The 17,719-nt window shown below is 50.8% G+C and overlaps 1 protein-coding gene across 5 annotated transcripts in view; it reads left to right on the forward strand.

Moving 5' to 3' along the window:
- Window positions 1-17,719, forward strand: part of IAH1 (isoamyl acetate hydrolyzing esterase 1 (putative)) — a 45,868-nt gene that overhangs the window by 12,715 nt on the left and 15,434 nt on the right. For all 5 annotated transcript variants that reach the window (XM_075341095.1, XM_075341093.1, XM_075341094.1 and 2 more), the window contains one exon: window positions 8,316-8,477. In XM_075341095.1, the coding sequence (XP_075197210.1) occupies window positions 8,316-8,477 (162 nt within the window). The remainder of the gene's footprint in view (window positions 1-8,315; window positions 8,478-17,719) is intronic.

Genomic DNA, 17,719 nt, shown 5'->3' on the forward strand with positions numbered 1-17,719 from the left:
CCAGAACCACGAGCAGTTCTGCCTAACCGTCCCTGTATACACTAGCATAGATAAAGGGATCTTTAGAAAAACTATTTCTAAATATCTTATATCATATGGTAATGAGCGAGGGGACTAGTCCCCTGGGTGTTAATTTCCTGGCCAGTCGCCCCCATTAGCATGTTAGCACGGCCCCTGTGGGTGTGCTATCATGCTAATGAATACGCAGCGTCACAGGATGATCTCACTCACCTCTTTGTCGCCCAACGGGGGATTTCGGCTCAGTGCGCATAACCCCAGAGTTTGGGTCATGCTCACTATGAAGCCGGGTGTACGTGTCCTGGCTTCAAACTGAAGTAGTGCACATGACCGAAACTCCGGGGTCGTGCGCACTGAGCCGAAATCCCCCGTCGGACGCGATGGCGGCGGAGAGGTGAGTGAGATCATCTTCTGACGCTGCGTATTCATTAGCATGATAGCACACCCACAGGGGTGTACTAACATGCTAATGGGGGTGACTGGTCGGGGAACTAACGCCCAGGGGACTAGTCCCCTCGCTCATTAGCATTCGATAAAAGATCTTTAGAAATACTTTTCTTCAGCGCTCTATTGGGAGACCCAGACAATTGGGTGTATAGCTACTGCCTCCGGAGGCCACACAAAGTATTACACTAAAAAGTGTAAGGCCCCTCCCCTTCTGGCTATACACCCCCCGTGGAATCACGGGTTCTCCAGTTTTAGCTTTGTGTGTGAAGGAGGTCATACATCCACGCATAGCTCCACGGTGTGTAGTCAGCAGTAGCTGCTAACTACTCGGATGGAAGAAAAGTGGGCACATATAGCGCCCCCAGCATGCTCCCTTCTCACCAGATGGTGCTTGAAAGGTTGAGGTACCTATTGCTGGTACAGAGGCTGGAGCCCCACATGCTGTTTTTCCTTCCACATCCCCCTGGAGGGCTCTGTGGAAGTGGGATCCTTCCGGCCACAAAGCCCTGAGGCCGGGCTCCATCCACAGACCCAGAACGAACCTGATGGATGTCGAGCATTGGTACAGTCAGGGACATGGCCCTGCATCTGTCAGGTACTCGGTGTCCCCGGCAGGCACAGAACGCTCCAGACTTGCTGGGCGTTATAGTGCGCCGGGGACATAAGCAATGGGGTTGTGTCACCTTAGTTATGGCTGGGTGACGGGTTATGTGTTTGGGAACTAGCGCCGACCGCTCCTGCGGCGGGGCGCAACTGCGACATGCAGGGCGCCGGGGACAGAGCGCCGACCGCGCTTTTACGGCGGCGGCGCTCCTAACTTTACTTCCCGGCTTTTGCGGCCTAGCGCCGCTTCGTTCCCGCCTCCGCCCTGTCAATCAGGGCGGAGGAGAGACGCTGTGCAATGGCCAGCGCCGGGGGCTGGAGCTTGATTTACATGCTCCAGCCCCCTCAAGAGGCACAGTGAGAGCACGCTTTCCCGCTCTTCGTTTAGGAACGCCCAGAGCCGCCCCTCTTCCTCACAGGACGCCGGCAGCCATTATTCATGCGGTCCGGCTGGGGACAGGCAGGCAGGCTCTGGGAGACTCAGACAGGGCGTCTGGCGGCCACACACCCGCTCTGAGGCGGGCGGTAAGCAGGCTGAAAGCCCCTCTTGTGCCACAGTGATTCTATTTGTGTACTTTCTTCTGGTGCCATATAGATATTGTATATATATTTGCACTGTAGGGCGCTTCTTGGCTATAGACCCCATATTGCGCTGAGGAGACAGCAACATGTCCTCCACAAAACGCAAGGGTCCCAAGGCGCGGGCTGTGTACACTGTCTGTACTGTTTGTGGGACTGATCTACCGGCAGGCTCCACTGACCACCATTGTGTGCAATGTTCCGTGCCTGTAACGCTTCGTCAGCCGGAGGTGGCAGTAGTAACCCAGGCAGAGACGCCTGTAAGTCCTGCCCCAGTAACAGGGACAGATTTTGCAGTTTTGGCTGGTCAGATGGCTGTCACTATGACAAAAATCCTTGAGGCCTTGCAAACCAGGCCAATTACTCAGGCTCCGGACACGGCTGTGTCCTTGCCCCCTGGTCCCCCTCAATTGGAGCGAGTCTGTACTTCAAGGGGCTCTCATGTATCACAGGCTGATGGCTCTGACTCAGATGACGGCCCCAGCCAGCCCAAGCAAGCTCGCTTAGACAGACCCTCCACATCATCACATTGTTCAGGGTCTCACAGGGATGAGTCTCTCTATGATGAGACTGAAGAAAGTGGTCAGGTTTCGGACCATGAGACCACTCTCAATTTGGATACCCCTGATGGTGACGCTATGGTCAATGACCTTATTTCGGCCATCAATAGTGCGTTGGATATTTCTCCCCCAGCTCCCTCAGCAGAGGAAGCTGCTGCACAGCAGGAGAAATTCCATTTCTTGTATCCCAAGCGTAAATTGAGTGCCTTTTTAGACCACTCTGACTTCAGAGAATCTATACAGAAACACCACGCTCAGCCATACAAGCGTTTTTCCAGACGCGCTAGGGATACACGTTATCCGTTTTCCCCTGACGTGATCAAACGCTGGACCCAGTGTCCAAAAGTGGATCCCCCTATTGCCAAGCTTGCGGAAAAATCTATAGTCGCGGTAGAGGATGGCGCTTCACTTAAAGACGCCAACGACAGACAGATGGACCTTTGGTTGAAGTCTATCTATGAAACTATCGGCGCGTCGTTTGCCCCTGCATTCGCGGCCGTGTGAGCACTCCAAGCTATTTCAGCTGGGTTGGCACAGGTAGAGGCTGTCATGCAGCCAGCAGTGCCAAAGGTGTCGACCCTAACCTCACAAATGTCTGCGTTTGCGACCTACGCTATCAACGCGGTTCTGGAATCTACGAGCCGTACGTCGTTGGCGTCCGCCAACTCCGTAGTGTTGCGCAGAGCATTGTGGTTAAAGGATTGGAAAGCAGATGCTAGTTCCAAAAAATGTTTAACCAACTTGCCATTATCTGGAGATAGACTGTTTGGCGAGCAGCTCGCTGAAATCATCAAACAGTCCAAGGGTAAAGACTCGTCCTTACCCCAGCCCAGATCAAACAAACCTCAGCAGAAAAAGTGGCAGCCGAGGTCTCGGCCCTTTCGAGGCTCAGGCAAGGCCCAATTTTCCTCATTCAAAGGGACGCAAAAAGAACAAAGGAGCTCTGATTCATGGCGGGCTCACTCACGACCCAAGAAAGCAAACGGAGGAACCGTTTCCAAAGCGGCTTCCTCATGACTTTCAGCCGCCTCCCTCCGCATCCTCGGTCGGTGGCAGGCTTTCCCGTTTTTGCGGCATTTGGCTGTCACTGGTCAAAGACCGGTGGGTGACAGACATTTTGTCGCGCGGGTACAGAATCGAGTTCAGTTCCCGTCCTCCACCTCGGTTCTTCAGAACCTCCCCACATCCCGACCGAGCGGATGCCCTTCTGCAGGCGGTGAGCTCACTAAGAGCAGAAGGAGTGGTAATCCCTGTCCCCCCTCAGGAACGAGGGCGAGGGTTTTACTCCAATCTCTTTGTGGTTCCAAAAAAGGACGGCTCCTTCCGTCCTGTTCTGGACCTAAAAAGGCTCAACAAGCATGTGAACGCCAGGAGGTTCCGGATGGAATCCCTCCGGTCTGTCATTGCGTCAATGTCTCAAGGAGATTTTCTGGCATCAATAGACATCAAGGATGCGTATCTCCACGTACCAATTGCTACAGAGCACCAACGTTTTCTACGTTTGGTAATAGGAGACGAACATCTTCAGTTCGTAGCTCTGCCATTCGGTCTGGCGACAGCCCCACGGGTTTTCACCAAAGTCATGGCGGCAGTGGTAGCAGTCTTGCACTCCCAGGGACACTCCGTGATCCCTTATCTGGACGATCTACTTGTCAAGGCACCCACTCAGGAGGCATGCCAACTCAGCCTGAATGTTACGCTGGAGACTCTCCAGTCTTTCGGGTGGATCATCAACTTTGCAAAGTCAAATCTGTCACCAACTCAGTCACTAACGTTTCTTGGCATGGAGTTCCATACTCTATCAGCGATAGTGAAGCTTCCGCTGACCAAGCAGAGGTCACTACAGATAGGGGTGCGGTCGCTTCTTCAGGGCCAGTCGCACTCCTTGAGGCGCCTCATGCACTTCCTAGGGAAGATGGTGGCAGCCATGGAAGCAGTTCCCTTTGCGCAGTTTCATCTGCGTCCTCTTCAATGGGACATTCTTCGCCAATGGGACGGGAAGTCGACATCCCTGGACAGAGAAGTCTCCCTTTCTCAGGCGGCCAAGGACTCTCTGCAATGGTGGCTTCTGCCCAACTCATTGTCACAGGGAAGATCCTTCCTACCTCCATCCTGGGCAGTGGTCACGACAGACGCGAGTCTGTCAGGGTGGGGAGCAGTCTTTCTCCACCACAGGGCTCAGGGGACGTGGACTCAGCAAGAGTCCACCCTGCAGATCAATGTTCTGGAGATCAGAGCAGTGTATCTGGCACTTCTAGCCTTCCAGCAGTGGCTGGAAGGAAGGCAGATCCGAATCCAGTCGGACAACTCCACAGCGGTGGCATACATCAACCACCAAGGAGGGACGCGCAGTCGGCAAGCCTTCCAGGAAGTCAGGCGGATTCTGACGTGGGTGGAGGACACAGCATCCACCATATCCGCGGTACACATCCCGGGCGTAGAAAACTGGGAAGCAGACTTCCTCAGTCGCCAAGGGATAGACGCAGGGGAATGGTCCCTTCACCCGGACGTGTTTCAGGAAATCTGTCGCCGGTGGGGGGTGCCGGACGTCGACCTCATGGCGTCTCGGCACAACCACAAGGTCCCGGCATTCATGGCGCGGTCGCGCGATCAAAGGGCTCTGGCGGCAGACGCCTTGGTCCAAGATTGGTCGCAGTTCCGACTCCCATATGTATTCCCGCCTCTGGCACTCTTGCCCAGAGTGTTGCGCAAGATCAGATCCGATTGCACCCGCGTCATACTCGTCGCCCCAGACTGGCCGAGGAGATCGTGGTACCCGGATCTGTGGCATCTCACGGTCGGCCGACCGTGGTCACTTCCAGACCGGCCAGACTTACTGTCCCAAGGGCCGTTTTTCCATCAGAATTCTGCTGCCCTGAACCTGACTGTGTGGCCATTGAATCCTGGATCCTAGCGTGTGCAGGATTGTCTCAAGGAGTTGTTGCTACCATGAGGCAGGCTAGGAAGCCCACGTCTGCCAAGATCTACCACAGGACGTGGAAGATTTTCTTATCATGGTGCTCTGCTCAGGGAGTGTCTCCCTGGCCATTTGCATTGCCTACTCTTCTTTCCTTCCTACAATCGGGGTTAGAAAAAGGCTTGTCGCTTGGCTCACTTAAAGGGCAAGTCTCGGCACTATCAGTGTTTTTTCAGAAGCGTCTGGCACGTCTGTCTAAGGTGCGCACGTTTCTACAGGGGGTTTGTCATATTGTACCCCCGTACAGGCGGCCGTTAGATCCATGGGATCTGAATAGGGTACTAGTTGCTCTACAGAAGCCGCCTTTCGAGCCTTTGAAAGAGGTTTCCTTTTCTCGCCTGTCACAGAAAGTGGTGTTTCTAGTGGCGATCACGTCTCTTCGGAGAGTGTCTGAGCTGGCAGCACTGTCATCCAAGGCTCCTTTCCTGGTGGTCCACCAGGACAAGGTGGTTTTGCGCCCCACTCCAGAATTTCTTCCTAAAGTAGTATCTGATTTCCATCTAAATCAGGACATTTGCTTACCTTCTTTCTGTCCTCATCCGGTTCACCGGTATGAAAAGGATTTGCATTTGTTAGATCTGGTCAGAGCAATCAGAATCTACATCTCCCGCACGGCGCCCTTGCGCCGCTCCGAGGCACTTTTTGTCCTTGTCGCTGGTCCGCGCAAGGGATTGCAGGCTTCTAAAGCCACCCTGGCTCGATGGATCAAAGAACCAATTCTGGAAGCCTACCGTTCGGCTGGACTTCCGGTTCCATCAGGGCTGAAGGCCCATTCAACCAGAGCCGTGGGTGCGTCCTGGGCATTACGCCACCAGGCTACGGCTCAACAGGTGTGCCAGGCAGCTACCTGGTCCAGTCTGCACACTTTCACCAAACATTATCAGGTGCATACCTATGCTTCGGCGGATGCCAGCCTAGGTAGAAGAGTCCTGCAGGCGGCGGTGGCTTCCCAGTAGGGGGGCGCTGTCTTGCAGCTCTGACAAGAGGTATTTCTTTACCCACCCAGGGACAGCTTTTGAACGTCCCAATTGTCTGGGTCTCCCAATAGAGCGCTGAAGAAGAAGGGAATTTTGTTACTTACCGTAAATTCCTTTTCTTCTAGCTCTTATTGGGAGACCCAGCACCCGCCCTGTTGTCCTTCGGGATTTTTGGTTTTGTTTGCGGGTACACATGTTGTTCATGTTGAACGGTTTGTCAGTTCTCCGATGTTATTCGGAGTTAATTTGTTTAAACCAGTTATTGGCTTTCCTCCTTCTTGCTTTGGCACTAAAACTGGAGAACCCGTGATTCCACGGGGGGTGTATAGCCAGAAGGGGAGGGGCCTTACACTTTTTAGTGTAATACTTTGTGTGGCCTCCGGAGGCAGTAGCTATACACCCAATTGTCTGGGTCTCCCAATAAGAGCTAGAAGAAAAGGAATTTACGGTAAGTAACAAAATTCCCTTCTTCTAAAGATCTCTTTATCTATGCTAGTGTATACAGGGACGGTTAGGCAGGGAATAGCAATATACACCCAGAACTGCCCATGGTTCTGGGTGTATATTGCACCTGACAGGTTCCCTTTAAGTGTTATTCTAATACGAGCCTTTGTCAAAATGATACTAATTATAACATACTAAACTATCAAAGTATAATAGTGTGATACAATTTATATGCAGATTGTATTTAGTAACAATAATGTTAATTTCTATAGCGCCAACATATTCCGCAGCGCTTTACAATTCAGAGGTTCATATGCAAACAAACATAAGTAACAGTTATAAAAAATACCATAATTGAAGCAAAAATAAAGACGACCCTGCTCGTACGAGCTTACAATCTACAATGGGGTGAGGTGGGGGTTAGGCCGGTTTCACACATCCGGCTTTTCGCTGGTTTGCCGGATTCAGCGCACACCAGTACAGTGTATACAGTACAATAGCAGCGCCGCAACTTCCGTGTCACATGCTCCGGTCACATCACAGCATGTGACCGACGCTTGTCGCGCTGCCATTGTACTGTACACAGTGTACTGGCATGCGCCGAATCCGGCAAACCAGCAAAAAGCCGGATGTGTTAAAGTAGCCTTACACAAGGTACAAGTGCTTATTTACGACTGTCCAGCCATTTCCCAAAAATGGGAGGATAGATAAAGGCTGCATGAGCCAGTCACCAGACAATCATTGTAATACTTTGGGTACAGTGGAGTTTGAGGGAGAATTAATGTTTTGAGATTAGGGAGTGTGATAGGCCACCCTAAAAAGAGGTCTTTTTAAGGAGCGTCTGAAGCTGTGCAAGTTGTTGATCATCCTAATTTCTTGGGGTAGAGCATTCCAGAGGATTGGTGCAGCTCGGGAGAAGTCTTGGAGCCGGGAGTGGGATTTTCTGGTAGTTCTGTTGCTGACTGAAAAGGTGCGAAGTTGGATGCTGCAAGAAGAAGTGAAAGAGCGCAGGGGAACTGAACCTGGCCGGATCTATAAGATCAGTGATTGAAGAGCAAGCTCCTTCCCTAGAACACAGGCCACTTCTGATGGGCTGCAGCGGTGGCGGGTTACATAGGCAGTGAGCAGTAACCTGCAGAATTGAAAATCAATCTGTTCTTGAAAATCAAGATCTTTAATAAGTGGTAAATTGTTTTTTACAAGTGATTTTCATTATTCCCCCATTGAAGTAGCTGCGCCACATCCTCTAATAGGCTATTTAATATGAACTGGATAACAAAAATATATAAACAATGTAGTGTTTTCCCAGTGTAGGACTGTATGGCACACCGGACCACCCCTGTGCCTGCACCTAAGTTTGGGGTCCCTGGAAAGGTGGCTTTTGCATCTAGGCAGCAAATTAATGGAGAGGTGAATACCCGTCTGCCTGAGGGGGGGAGGGAGGGGGTTAATTGATCTCCATCACTGTCCGGCGGGTTCACATATATGTATGTCAGTGTCTTCCGACTTTACTGTTATTCTCTAGAAATGTCTCCTCGGTTCAGTCTTTTCCTCTCGCTGTTATTCATCTTTCCAGAGTTTGCCCGCAGAACGTCCTTCACAAGTAATGAAGGCGCCCCTCGCTGGGCACAAGCTCCGCCGCTCAGCGCCACGCTGAGAATTATACACAATTACTTTTCATTTTCTTTTCTTTTACCTCCGTTTTCTTAGAGGAAAACCCTCAGCAGCACGTCCCGCTGGAAGAATACACCGAGAATCTGAGAAGCATGATCCAGTATTTGATGAGCGTCAGTATCAAGCAGGATAAGATCGTTTTGATTACGCCGCCACCTATTCATGAACCGTCCTGGGAAAAGCAGTGCTTCACGAAAGGTAAAAGCGTCGAATAACACTACTGAGCGCCAGCCATCCTTGATGGTGTTTTAAGTAGGCTCTCCATGTAATGCCTACGACAGCCTGATTGCTGCTTCCCCTGCTTTGTGAGGCACGTAGGAAAAGTCGCAAGCAACCTTGTACGTACTGGAGAGGTTTCTGGTACAGCTGGAAAGACCAAAAACAATTTCCTATGTTATTAATTGCAATCTATCCTTAAAAATCAAATGCTATATGGTTGATCTACAGTGCATTGTGAAAGTATTCAACCCTTTCATTTTTTTTTATTCTGCAACCCTGAATTTGACTGTTTTTTGAGGGTTTGCAGTTGATGTAAAGAGCATGCCTACAGCGGCAAACATGGTTTTCTTAATTGTCAAGCAAACAAGAAATAGGAAAAAATAACTGAGAACGTCAGTGTGCCTAACTTTTCACCCCCCTAAAGTCAATACTTTGTAGAGCCTCCTTTTGTAGCAATTAGAGCTTCAAGTTGCTGTGGATAAGTCTCTGACAGTTTCCACATTTTGCCACTGGTATTTTTGCCCATTTCTCTAGGCAAAACTACTCCTGCTCCTTAATTTTAGATGGTTTCCTCTGGTGAAAGCAATCTTCAAGTCTGACCACAGATTCTCAATTGGATTAAGGTCGGGCTTTGACTAGGCCACTCTAATACATTTACATGTTTCCCATTAAACCACTCTAGTGTTGCTTTAGTATATACTTTGGGTCATTGTCATTGGCACGGAAAGTGCCACCATTTCCTTCAACGCCACTCTCACATCAGCTATTGATTCACTCGCCCCTCTCGTGCATGGCACAGTGAGACGAATCAATAGACAACCCTGGCACAACAGCCTCACTAAAAATCTTCAGCAAGTGTCGAGCGGCGATGGAAGAAAACACACACTCCCTGCTAAACACGATTACTTCAGAACTCTCATATCCTCTTAAACACAACCCCAAATAGTTATTCAATACTTTTACCTCAGTTCTTCGCCCACCATTGCCCCCTCCAACCTCCCTCATCTCCACAGAAGACTTTGCCACATATTTCAAAGATAAGATCGACCAAACAAGGCAAGTCTTTTCTGTTCAACCACCACAACTCCTTCATATAACAGACCACTGCCCCTCTCCCATAAACTTCCTCCCCACCATCACCGAAGGAGAGCTTCCACATCTTATCTCAAAATTACACCTCACTACCTGCATACTTGACCCCATTTCATCCTACCTCCTCCCCAACCTCACCCCTATGCTTATTCCAGCCTTAACCCATCTTTTCAACCTATCTTTAACTTCTGGTACCTTCCCTTCTGCTTTTAAACACGCAATAATCACACCCACCCTCGATCCAACCTCTTCTACCAACTATTGTCCCATATCACTGCTCCCGTTCGCTTCAAAACTCCTGGAACAGCACATCCATGCTGAACTTTCCACCCACCTCTCATCTAACTCTCTCTATGACAACCTACAGTCCGGCTTCCGTCCACATCATTCCACTGAAACTGCCCTGACTAAAATCACAAATGGCTTACTTACTGCCAAAGCTAAAAGTCACTTCTCCATACTCCTCCTTCTAGACTTGTCCTCAGCCTTTGATACTGTCGACCACTCCCTCCTATTACAGATCTTCTCTTCCCTTGGTGTCAGAGACCTTGCCCTCTCTTGGATCTCTTCATACCTTTCCCACCGCACTTTTAGTGTCTCCCACTCCCACACAACCTCTTTATTTCGCCCTCTCTGTTGGAGTCCCTCAAGGCTCTGTCCTGGGACCCTTACTCTTTTCCATCTATACATATGGCCTGGGACAACTCATAAAGTCTCAAGGCTTTCAGTACCACCTATACGCTGATGACACTCAGATCTACCTCTCTGGCCCAGATGTCACATCTCTGCTGTCCAGAATCCCGGAGTGTCTATCAGCCATATTCTCCTTCTTCTCCTCTCGCTTCCTAAAGCTCAATGTGGCCAAAACTGAACTGATCATATTTCCTCCATCTCACGTACACTCTCTACCTGATCTATCTATTACAATAAATAACATCACACTCTCCCTAGTACCCAAAGTTCAGTGCCTCGGAGTAACATTTGACTGCCTTGTCCTTCATACCACACATCCAATCCCTCACCACCTCCTGCCGTCTTCAACTCAAAAATATTTCCAGAATCCGTTGTTTCCTCAATTCTCATTTTACAAAAATGCTAGTGCATGCCGTCATAATCTTCCGCTCGATTACTGCAACATCCTCCTCTGTGGCCTCCCTGCTAACACGCTCGCCCCTCTCCAGTCCATCCTTAATTCCGCTGTCCCGACTGATCCACTTCTCTCCTCAGTACCCCGCTTCTCCTCTCTGTAAATCCCCCCATTGGCTCCCTATCCTCCACTCTATCCGATTCAAACTACTAACACTGACCTACAAAGCTGCCCATAATCTGTCTCCTCCTTTTAGCTCCGAACTAATCTCCCACTACACTCCAACACGTAATCTCCGGTCCTCCCAAAATCTCTTTCTCTCCTCACTCATTCGTTCCTCATGCAATCGCCTCCAAGACTTCTCCTGAGCATTCCCTGTCCTCTGGAATTCACTACCCCAACATGTCTGATTATCTGCTACACTTGCAAGCTTCAAACGGAACTTGAAAACTCATCTTTCTTCATCGTTCCTTATGGGAGACCCAGACATTGGGTGTATAGCTTCTGCCTCCGGAGGACACACAAAGTACTACACTAAAAAGTGTAGCTCCTCCCTCCGAGCATATACACCCCCTGGATGACCAAATCTAGCCAGTTCAATGCTTTGTGTTCAGGAGGTCACACACACATGCATTCTCTTTTGATTTTTGATTTTAAAGAATTGGAAGAAAAGCGGGTCCAACCTGGACTCCCGGCATGTCCCTTCTCACCCCACTGTGTCGGCGGTGCTGTTAAGGTTGATTTTACAAGGCTGGAGCCTTACATGCCGCGCTCCTTCACCATCCCTCGGGCTCTGGCTTGAAGTGGGAGCCATCACGGTTCTCACTGCTTTGCAGGAGACCGGTCTCCATCCGCAGCCCTTTCAGGACCCTGCCGGACGGAGCGCTCATCCCTCAGGGACCTGGCCCTGCGTCTCATAAGCTAAGTATTGAGACGTTATTGAGGGGTCCCTTGTACATTTATTGTGGGGAGAGTGTGTTATTTAACTTTGCTGCAATTTCCGGCCGGTTCTTTGTTTTTTTCCTGAGAACCGGGCCGAGGGTGCCTGCTCGTCGGCCGCATGGAAAAATTTAGGCCCCGGCTTCGGCTGCGGCCTACTTTCGTTTTCACTGCCCCTGCATGTCAGTCATGCAGGGGGACAGTGCGGCGCCGCCCACCGGCCGTTCAGCACAGGGGAGGACACTCCTCTCTGAGGAGATGTTTCCCTCCCCTGTATTTCTCCTTGGCCCTCCGGTTCCCGCTCTTGGATTAAACCCCGCCCCCCCTCCTCACTCCAGCGCCATTTTATCAGCATTCACACACTGATCGGCGCTGGCTGCTGCAGCTCTGCAATCTGTCTGGGGGTCCAAGCTGGGAATCCGGAGGGCACACAAAACGGTCTGGTAAGCCACAACCTCTGGTTGTGGACTTTCTTACACACTCTCTGGGGGTCATTCTGAAGGAGTGTGTTCTTTACTGCAGAGCCCCCACCTCAGCAGCATGTCTCTCACTAGGAGCAAGGCTGCAAGGCTGTACTCTATATGCACTGCATGTAAGCTCATACTGCCTGAACCGAGCACATATCCACATTGTGATGCCTGCTCTAACATGGTGGTGCCTCAGCCTGGAGTCTCCCCAGGGGTCCCTCCGGCTGCTCCAGCCCCGGTGGCTGAACCCCCGGCTTGGGTAGCATCGTTTTCTAAAGCTATCTCCCCTTTGCCGACTCCATGGGACAGCTGTCCCGGACTCTGCTGACCATGCATCAGCCCCCTTCTCAGGGCGCCTCTGCTGCTCCGACTCGCTCTGCAGAGCTCACAGAGGATTTTTTATCTGTTCCCAGACCCCGTCCTCCTAAACGGAGACGCAGGGACTCTTCTCCTTCCTCGTCCCACGGCTCTGATTCACGAGCTGAATCGCAGGGCGAGGAGGATGCCTTTACTGTGGGCTCAGACGCTACCTCTATGTACCCCATTGATCTAACCGAAGGTGATGCAGATGTTAGTGATTTGATTGCGTCCATTAATTCCGTACTGGACCTCAATCCACCAGTGTCAGAGCAACAAGCTTCTCTGGTAGAAAAACACCAGTTTACCTCACCTAAGAGAGCAAGGAGTATGTTTTTTAACCACTCCAGTTTTCAGGCCACTGTGACCAAACCCAGGGCCTGTCCTGACAAACGCTTTCCAAAGCGTAGTTCTGATGACCGTTTTCCTTTTCCACCAGAGATGGTCAAGGAGTGGGCTCATTCACCAAAGGTAGATCCTCCGGTGTCTAGAATCTCAGCCTGGACAGTTGTGTCTGTGGCGGATGGCACCTCACTTAAGGATTTCACTGACCGCCAGGTTGACCTTCTGGCCAAATCTGTATATGAAGCGGCAGGGGCCTCGTTCTCCCCGTCTTTTGCAGCAGTGTGGGCTCTTAAGGCCGTCTCTGCTTCTCTGGCGGAGATGCATTCCCTCACCAGGGACTCTATGCTCTAACTCAGCCAAGGATCGAAAACCCAGCTGGCGCACGAAGCCGCGTCCTCAGAAGAACGGAGGAGCCGCTGCCACTAAGGCAGCCTCCTCTTGACTATCTGGCCGAGCCAGCAACGTCCTTGGTCGGTGGCAGGCTCTCCCACTTTGGCGACGTGTGGTTTCAACACGTCTCCGATCAGTGGGTGCGGGATATCATCTCCCACGGCTACAGGATAGAATTCTCTTCCAGCCCGCCAAACAGAATTTTTCTGTCCACTCCCCCCTGCTCCAAAGCCGCCGCCTTCTCTCAGGCCGTGGCATCCTTGCAGGCCAACGGAGTAATTGTACCGGTTCCCGCCCGGGAACGGTTCAGAGGTTTCTACTCAAATCTCTTCCTAGTCCCCATGAAGGACGGTTCCTTCCGGCCCATCCTGAATCTCCAGCTTCTCAACAAGCATGTTCAGGTGCGGCACTTTCGCATGGAATCTCTGCGATCAGTCATTGCCTCAATGACCCAAGGAGATTTTCTAGCATCCATCGACATCAGAGATGCCTATTTGCATGTGCCAATTGCAGTTTCACACCAGCGTTGGCTACGTTTTGCAATCGGAGAGGAACATTTCCAATTCGTGGCTCTCCCCTTCGGGTTAGCCACGGCCCCTCGAGTATTCACCAAGGTCATGGCAGCAGTGGTTGCGGTTCTGCACCTCCAGGGGTTGGCAGTGATTCCTTACCTGGACGACCTTCTAGTCAAGGCTTCATCCAGTGCAGACTGTCAGCGGAGTGTCTCGCTCACTCTCGCCACGCTTGTTCAATTCGGGTGGCTTGTCAATCTGCCCAAGTCCACTCTGACCCCAACCCAGAAACTTACGTACCTAGGGATGCAATTCGAGACTCTGCCGGCACTTGTGAAGCTGCCCTTAGTCAAACAGCAGTCCCTTCATCTGGCGGTGCGCTCTCTGTTGAGGCCCCGCCGTCATTCCATCAGGCACCTCATGCAGGTGCTGGGTCAGATGGTGGCGTCCATGGAAGCGGTTCCCTTTGCCCAGTTCCATCTGCGTCCCCTGCAGCTGGACATTCTCCGCTGTTGGGACAACCGGACCTCTTCCTTGCACAGGCTAGTGGCTCTGTCGCCAATAACCAGGAGCTCTCTTCAGTGGTGGCTTCGGCCCCTCTCTCTATCCCAGGGACGCTCCTTTCTGATTCCGTCCTGGGTGATTCTCACCACGGATGCCAGTCTAGCCGGCTGGGGAGCAGTGTTTCTCCACCACCGAGCACAGGGCACTTGGACTCCGTCCGAATCAGCCCTCTCGATCAATGTGCTGGAAATCAGAGCTGTGCTCCTAGCTCTCGTAGCCTTTCACCACCTGTTGGCGGGCAAGCACATTCGAGTCCAGTCAGACAACGCGACAGCAGTTGCCTACATCAATCACCAGGGCGGGACTCGCAGCCGCCTAGCAATGTTGGAGGTTCAACGTATCCTTCAGTGGACGGAGGACTCCAAGTCCACCATATCCGCAGTTCACGACAAGGTGGTTCTCCGTCCGACTCCGGACTTTCTCCCTAAGGTGGTGTCTCCTTTCCACCTTAACCAGGACATTTCATTGCCTTCCCTTTGTCCGGCCCCTGTGCATCGCTTTGAGAAAGCGTTGCATACTTTAGATTTGGTGCGGGCGCTCCGGATCTATGTGTCACGCACCGCTGCTCTTAGGCGGTGCACCTCTCTTTTTGTGCTGACCACAGGTCAGCGCAAGGGTCTCTCGGCTTCTAAACCGACCCTAGCTCGTTGGATTAGGTCGGCCATATCCAATGCCTACCAATGTACTCAGGTGCCTCCCCCGCCGGGGATTAGGGCGCACTCGACCAGAGCTGTCGGTGCCTCTTGGGCTTTCAGGCACCAGGCTACGGCTCAGCAGGTCTGTCAGGCTGCCACTTGGTCTAGTCTGCACACCTTTTCGAAGCACTACCAAGTGCATGCTCATGCTTCGGCAGATGCGAGCTTGGGCAGACGCATCCTTCAGGTGGCTGTCGCCCATTTGTGAAGTTAGGTTTTGCCTACTTCTCAGTTTTCTGTTTATTACCACCCATGGACTGCTTTGAGACGTCCCAATGTCTGGGTCTCCCATAAGGAACGATGAAGAAAAAGAGAATTTTGTTTACTTACCGTAAATTCTTTTTCTTATGGTTCCGACATGGGAGACCCAGCACCCTCCCTGTTGCCTGTTGGCAGTTCTTGTTCCGTGTGTTTTCACCGGCTGTTGTTGTAGACAGAGGTTCCGGTTATTCCGGGTTTTACTCTATCTCTACTTGTGGGTGGATGTCCTCCTTCAGCTTTTGCACTAAACTGGCTAGATTTGGTCATCCAGGGGGTGTATATGCTCGGAGGGAGGAGCTACACTTTTTAGTGTAGTACTTTGTGTGTCCTCCGGAGGCAGAAGCTATACACCCAATGTCTGGGTCTCCCATGTCGGAACTATAAGAAAAAGAATTTACGGTAAGTAAACAAAATTCTCTTTTTTCACAAAATACCTATAATCTCCAATGACATCACTGCTTCACCACCTCCGGAGCTGCTGCCTCACCACTGTGCTAGAACTGCCGCCCGACCAAGACCCCACCTATTGTCTCCTCCCCAATGTCCTATAGAATGTAAGCCCGCAAAGGCAGGGTCCTCTTCCCTCTGTATCAGTTTGTCTATTGTAACTTGTACATGTATTCTTTATGTTAAGCCTGCTTTACACCTTTCAATTAAGCATACGATCTCGTATGCGATGTGACACGCCCCATCGTATGTGCGGCACGTTCAATTTGTTGACCGTGTCCCACAATCGATTGAAAGCTGTCACACATACTTACCCTTCCATACGACTTCGATGTGGGCGGTGAACATCCACTTCCTGGAGTGGGAGGGACGTTTGGCGTCACACCGATGTCACACGGCAGCCGGCCAATAGAAGCGGAGGGGCGGAGATGAGCGGGACGTAAACATCCTGCCCACCTCCTTCCTTCCGCATTGCTGGCGGGACGCAGGTAAGATCTGTTAATCGTTCCCGGGGTGTCACACACTGCGATGTGTGCTGCCTCGGGAACATTGAACAACCCGACGTGCAATTTTTAGGAAATGAACAACGTGTATGCGATAAACGGTTTTACGTTCAATCGCTATCGCACGTAGCTGTCACACGCTACAACAGCACTAACGATGCCGAATGTGCGTCACTTACGTCGTGACCCCGCCGACACATCGTTAGATATGTTGTAGCGTGTAAAGCGGGCTTAACCCCTTCTCATGTACAGGACCATGGAATAAATGGTGCTCTATAAATAAATATTATTATTATTATTATTATTATTAATAAATAATAATATTGTCTTGTTGGAAGGTGAATCTCCGCCCTAGGTTTTGATCAAGAATATCCCTGTATTTCACACCATCCATCTTCCCGTTGACTCCGACCACTTTCCCTGTCCCTGCTGCCAAAAAACATCCCTCCAGCATTATGCTGCTACCACCATGTTTCACTGTGGGGATGGTGTTTTTGGGGTGATGAGTTGTGTTGATTTCGCCCCAGACATAGCGTTTATCTTGGTGGTCAAAAAGTTCGCTTTTGGTCTCATCTGACCACTTTCCTCCATACATTTGGGAAGTCTCCATATGTATTTTTGGTAAAGTCAAAACAATCCTTCCAATATTTAGCTGAAAGTAAAGGCTGTTTTATGGCCACTCTTTCATAATGGCCAGCTCTATGGAGTGTACAGCTTAGGTGGGAACTCTGCACCTCCTTCAGGGTTACCTTTGTTCTCTGTGCTGCCTCTCTGATTAATGCTCTCCTTGCCTGGGCTGAGAGTTTTGGTGGGCGACCGTCTCTTGACAGGTTTGTTGTGGTGCCATGTTCTTTACAGTTGATGATAATGGATTTGATGGTGCTCTGGGAATCATCAAAGATTAGGATATTATTTTAGTACTCAAGTCTGACTTGTACTTCTCACACTTTGTCTCTGACTTGCTTGGAGATATCTTTGGTCTTCATGGTGTTGTTTGGAGACCTCCTTGGTCTTTGTGGTGCTTGGTTAGTGGTGCCTCTTGCTTAATGGTGTTGCAGCCTCTGTGGCCCTTCAGAAAAAGTGTGTATACAGTGTGTCCACCCATATCCTGTCCACCGCCATTAACTTGAGAATGGCAGCAGCTATAGGTATAGAAGTAGTGTCTAGGTATAGTAAAGTAGCCATGCGCTACGCAATGTAACCACTTTTAGCGCCACCTGGTGGAAAACAACGGAGTTAGAATTTTTATCTCGAAAACGGAACAAGATAGAGAAAAAAGTGAATTACAAAGTTGTAGGGCATCTTGCATACAGAAATGCTATGATTAGAAAGTGTAAAACTCACAAAGCAGCGGACGTGAAGCGATACCTCATGGAGACCTTCCTACAAGTCATTGGGTATGGTGGCTGTGTGGAGTGGCCTCCACACTCACCTGACCTGACCCCATTGGACTTCTTTCTGTGAGGTCACATTAAACAGCAGGTGTATGCGACCCCTCCACCAGCATTGCAGGACCTACGACGACGTATCACAGATGCTTGTGCAAACGTGTCACCTACCAT

The sequence above is a fragment of the Anomaloglossus baeobatrachus genome, chromosome 3 (assembly GCF_048569485.1).
Source record: "Anomaloglossus baeobatrachus isolate aAnoBae1 chromosome 3, aAnoBae1.hap1, whole genome shotgun sequence".
NCBI lineage: Eukaryota > Metazoa > Chordata > Amphibia > Anura > Aromobatidae > Anomaloglossus > Anomaloglossus baeobatrachus.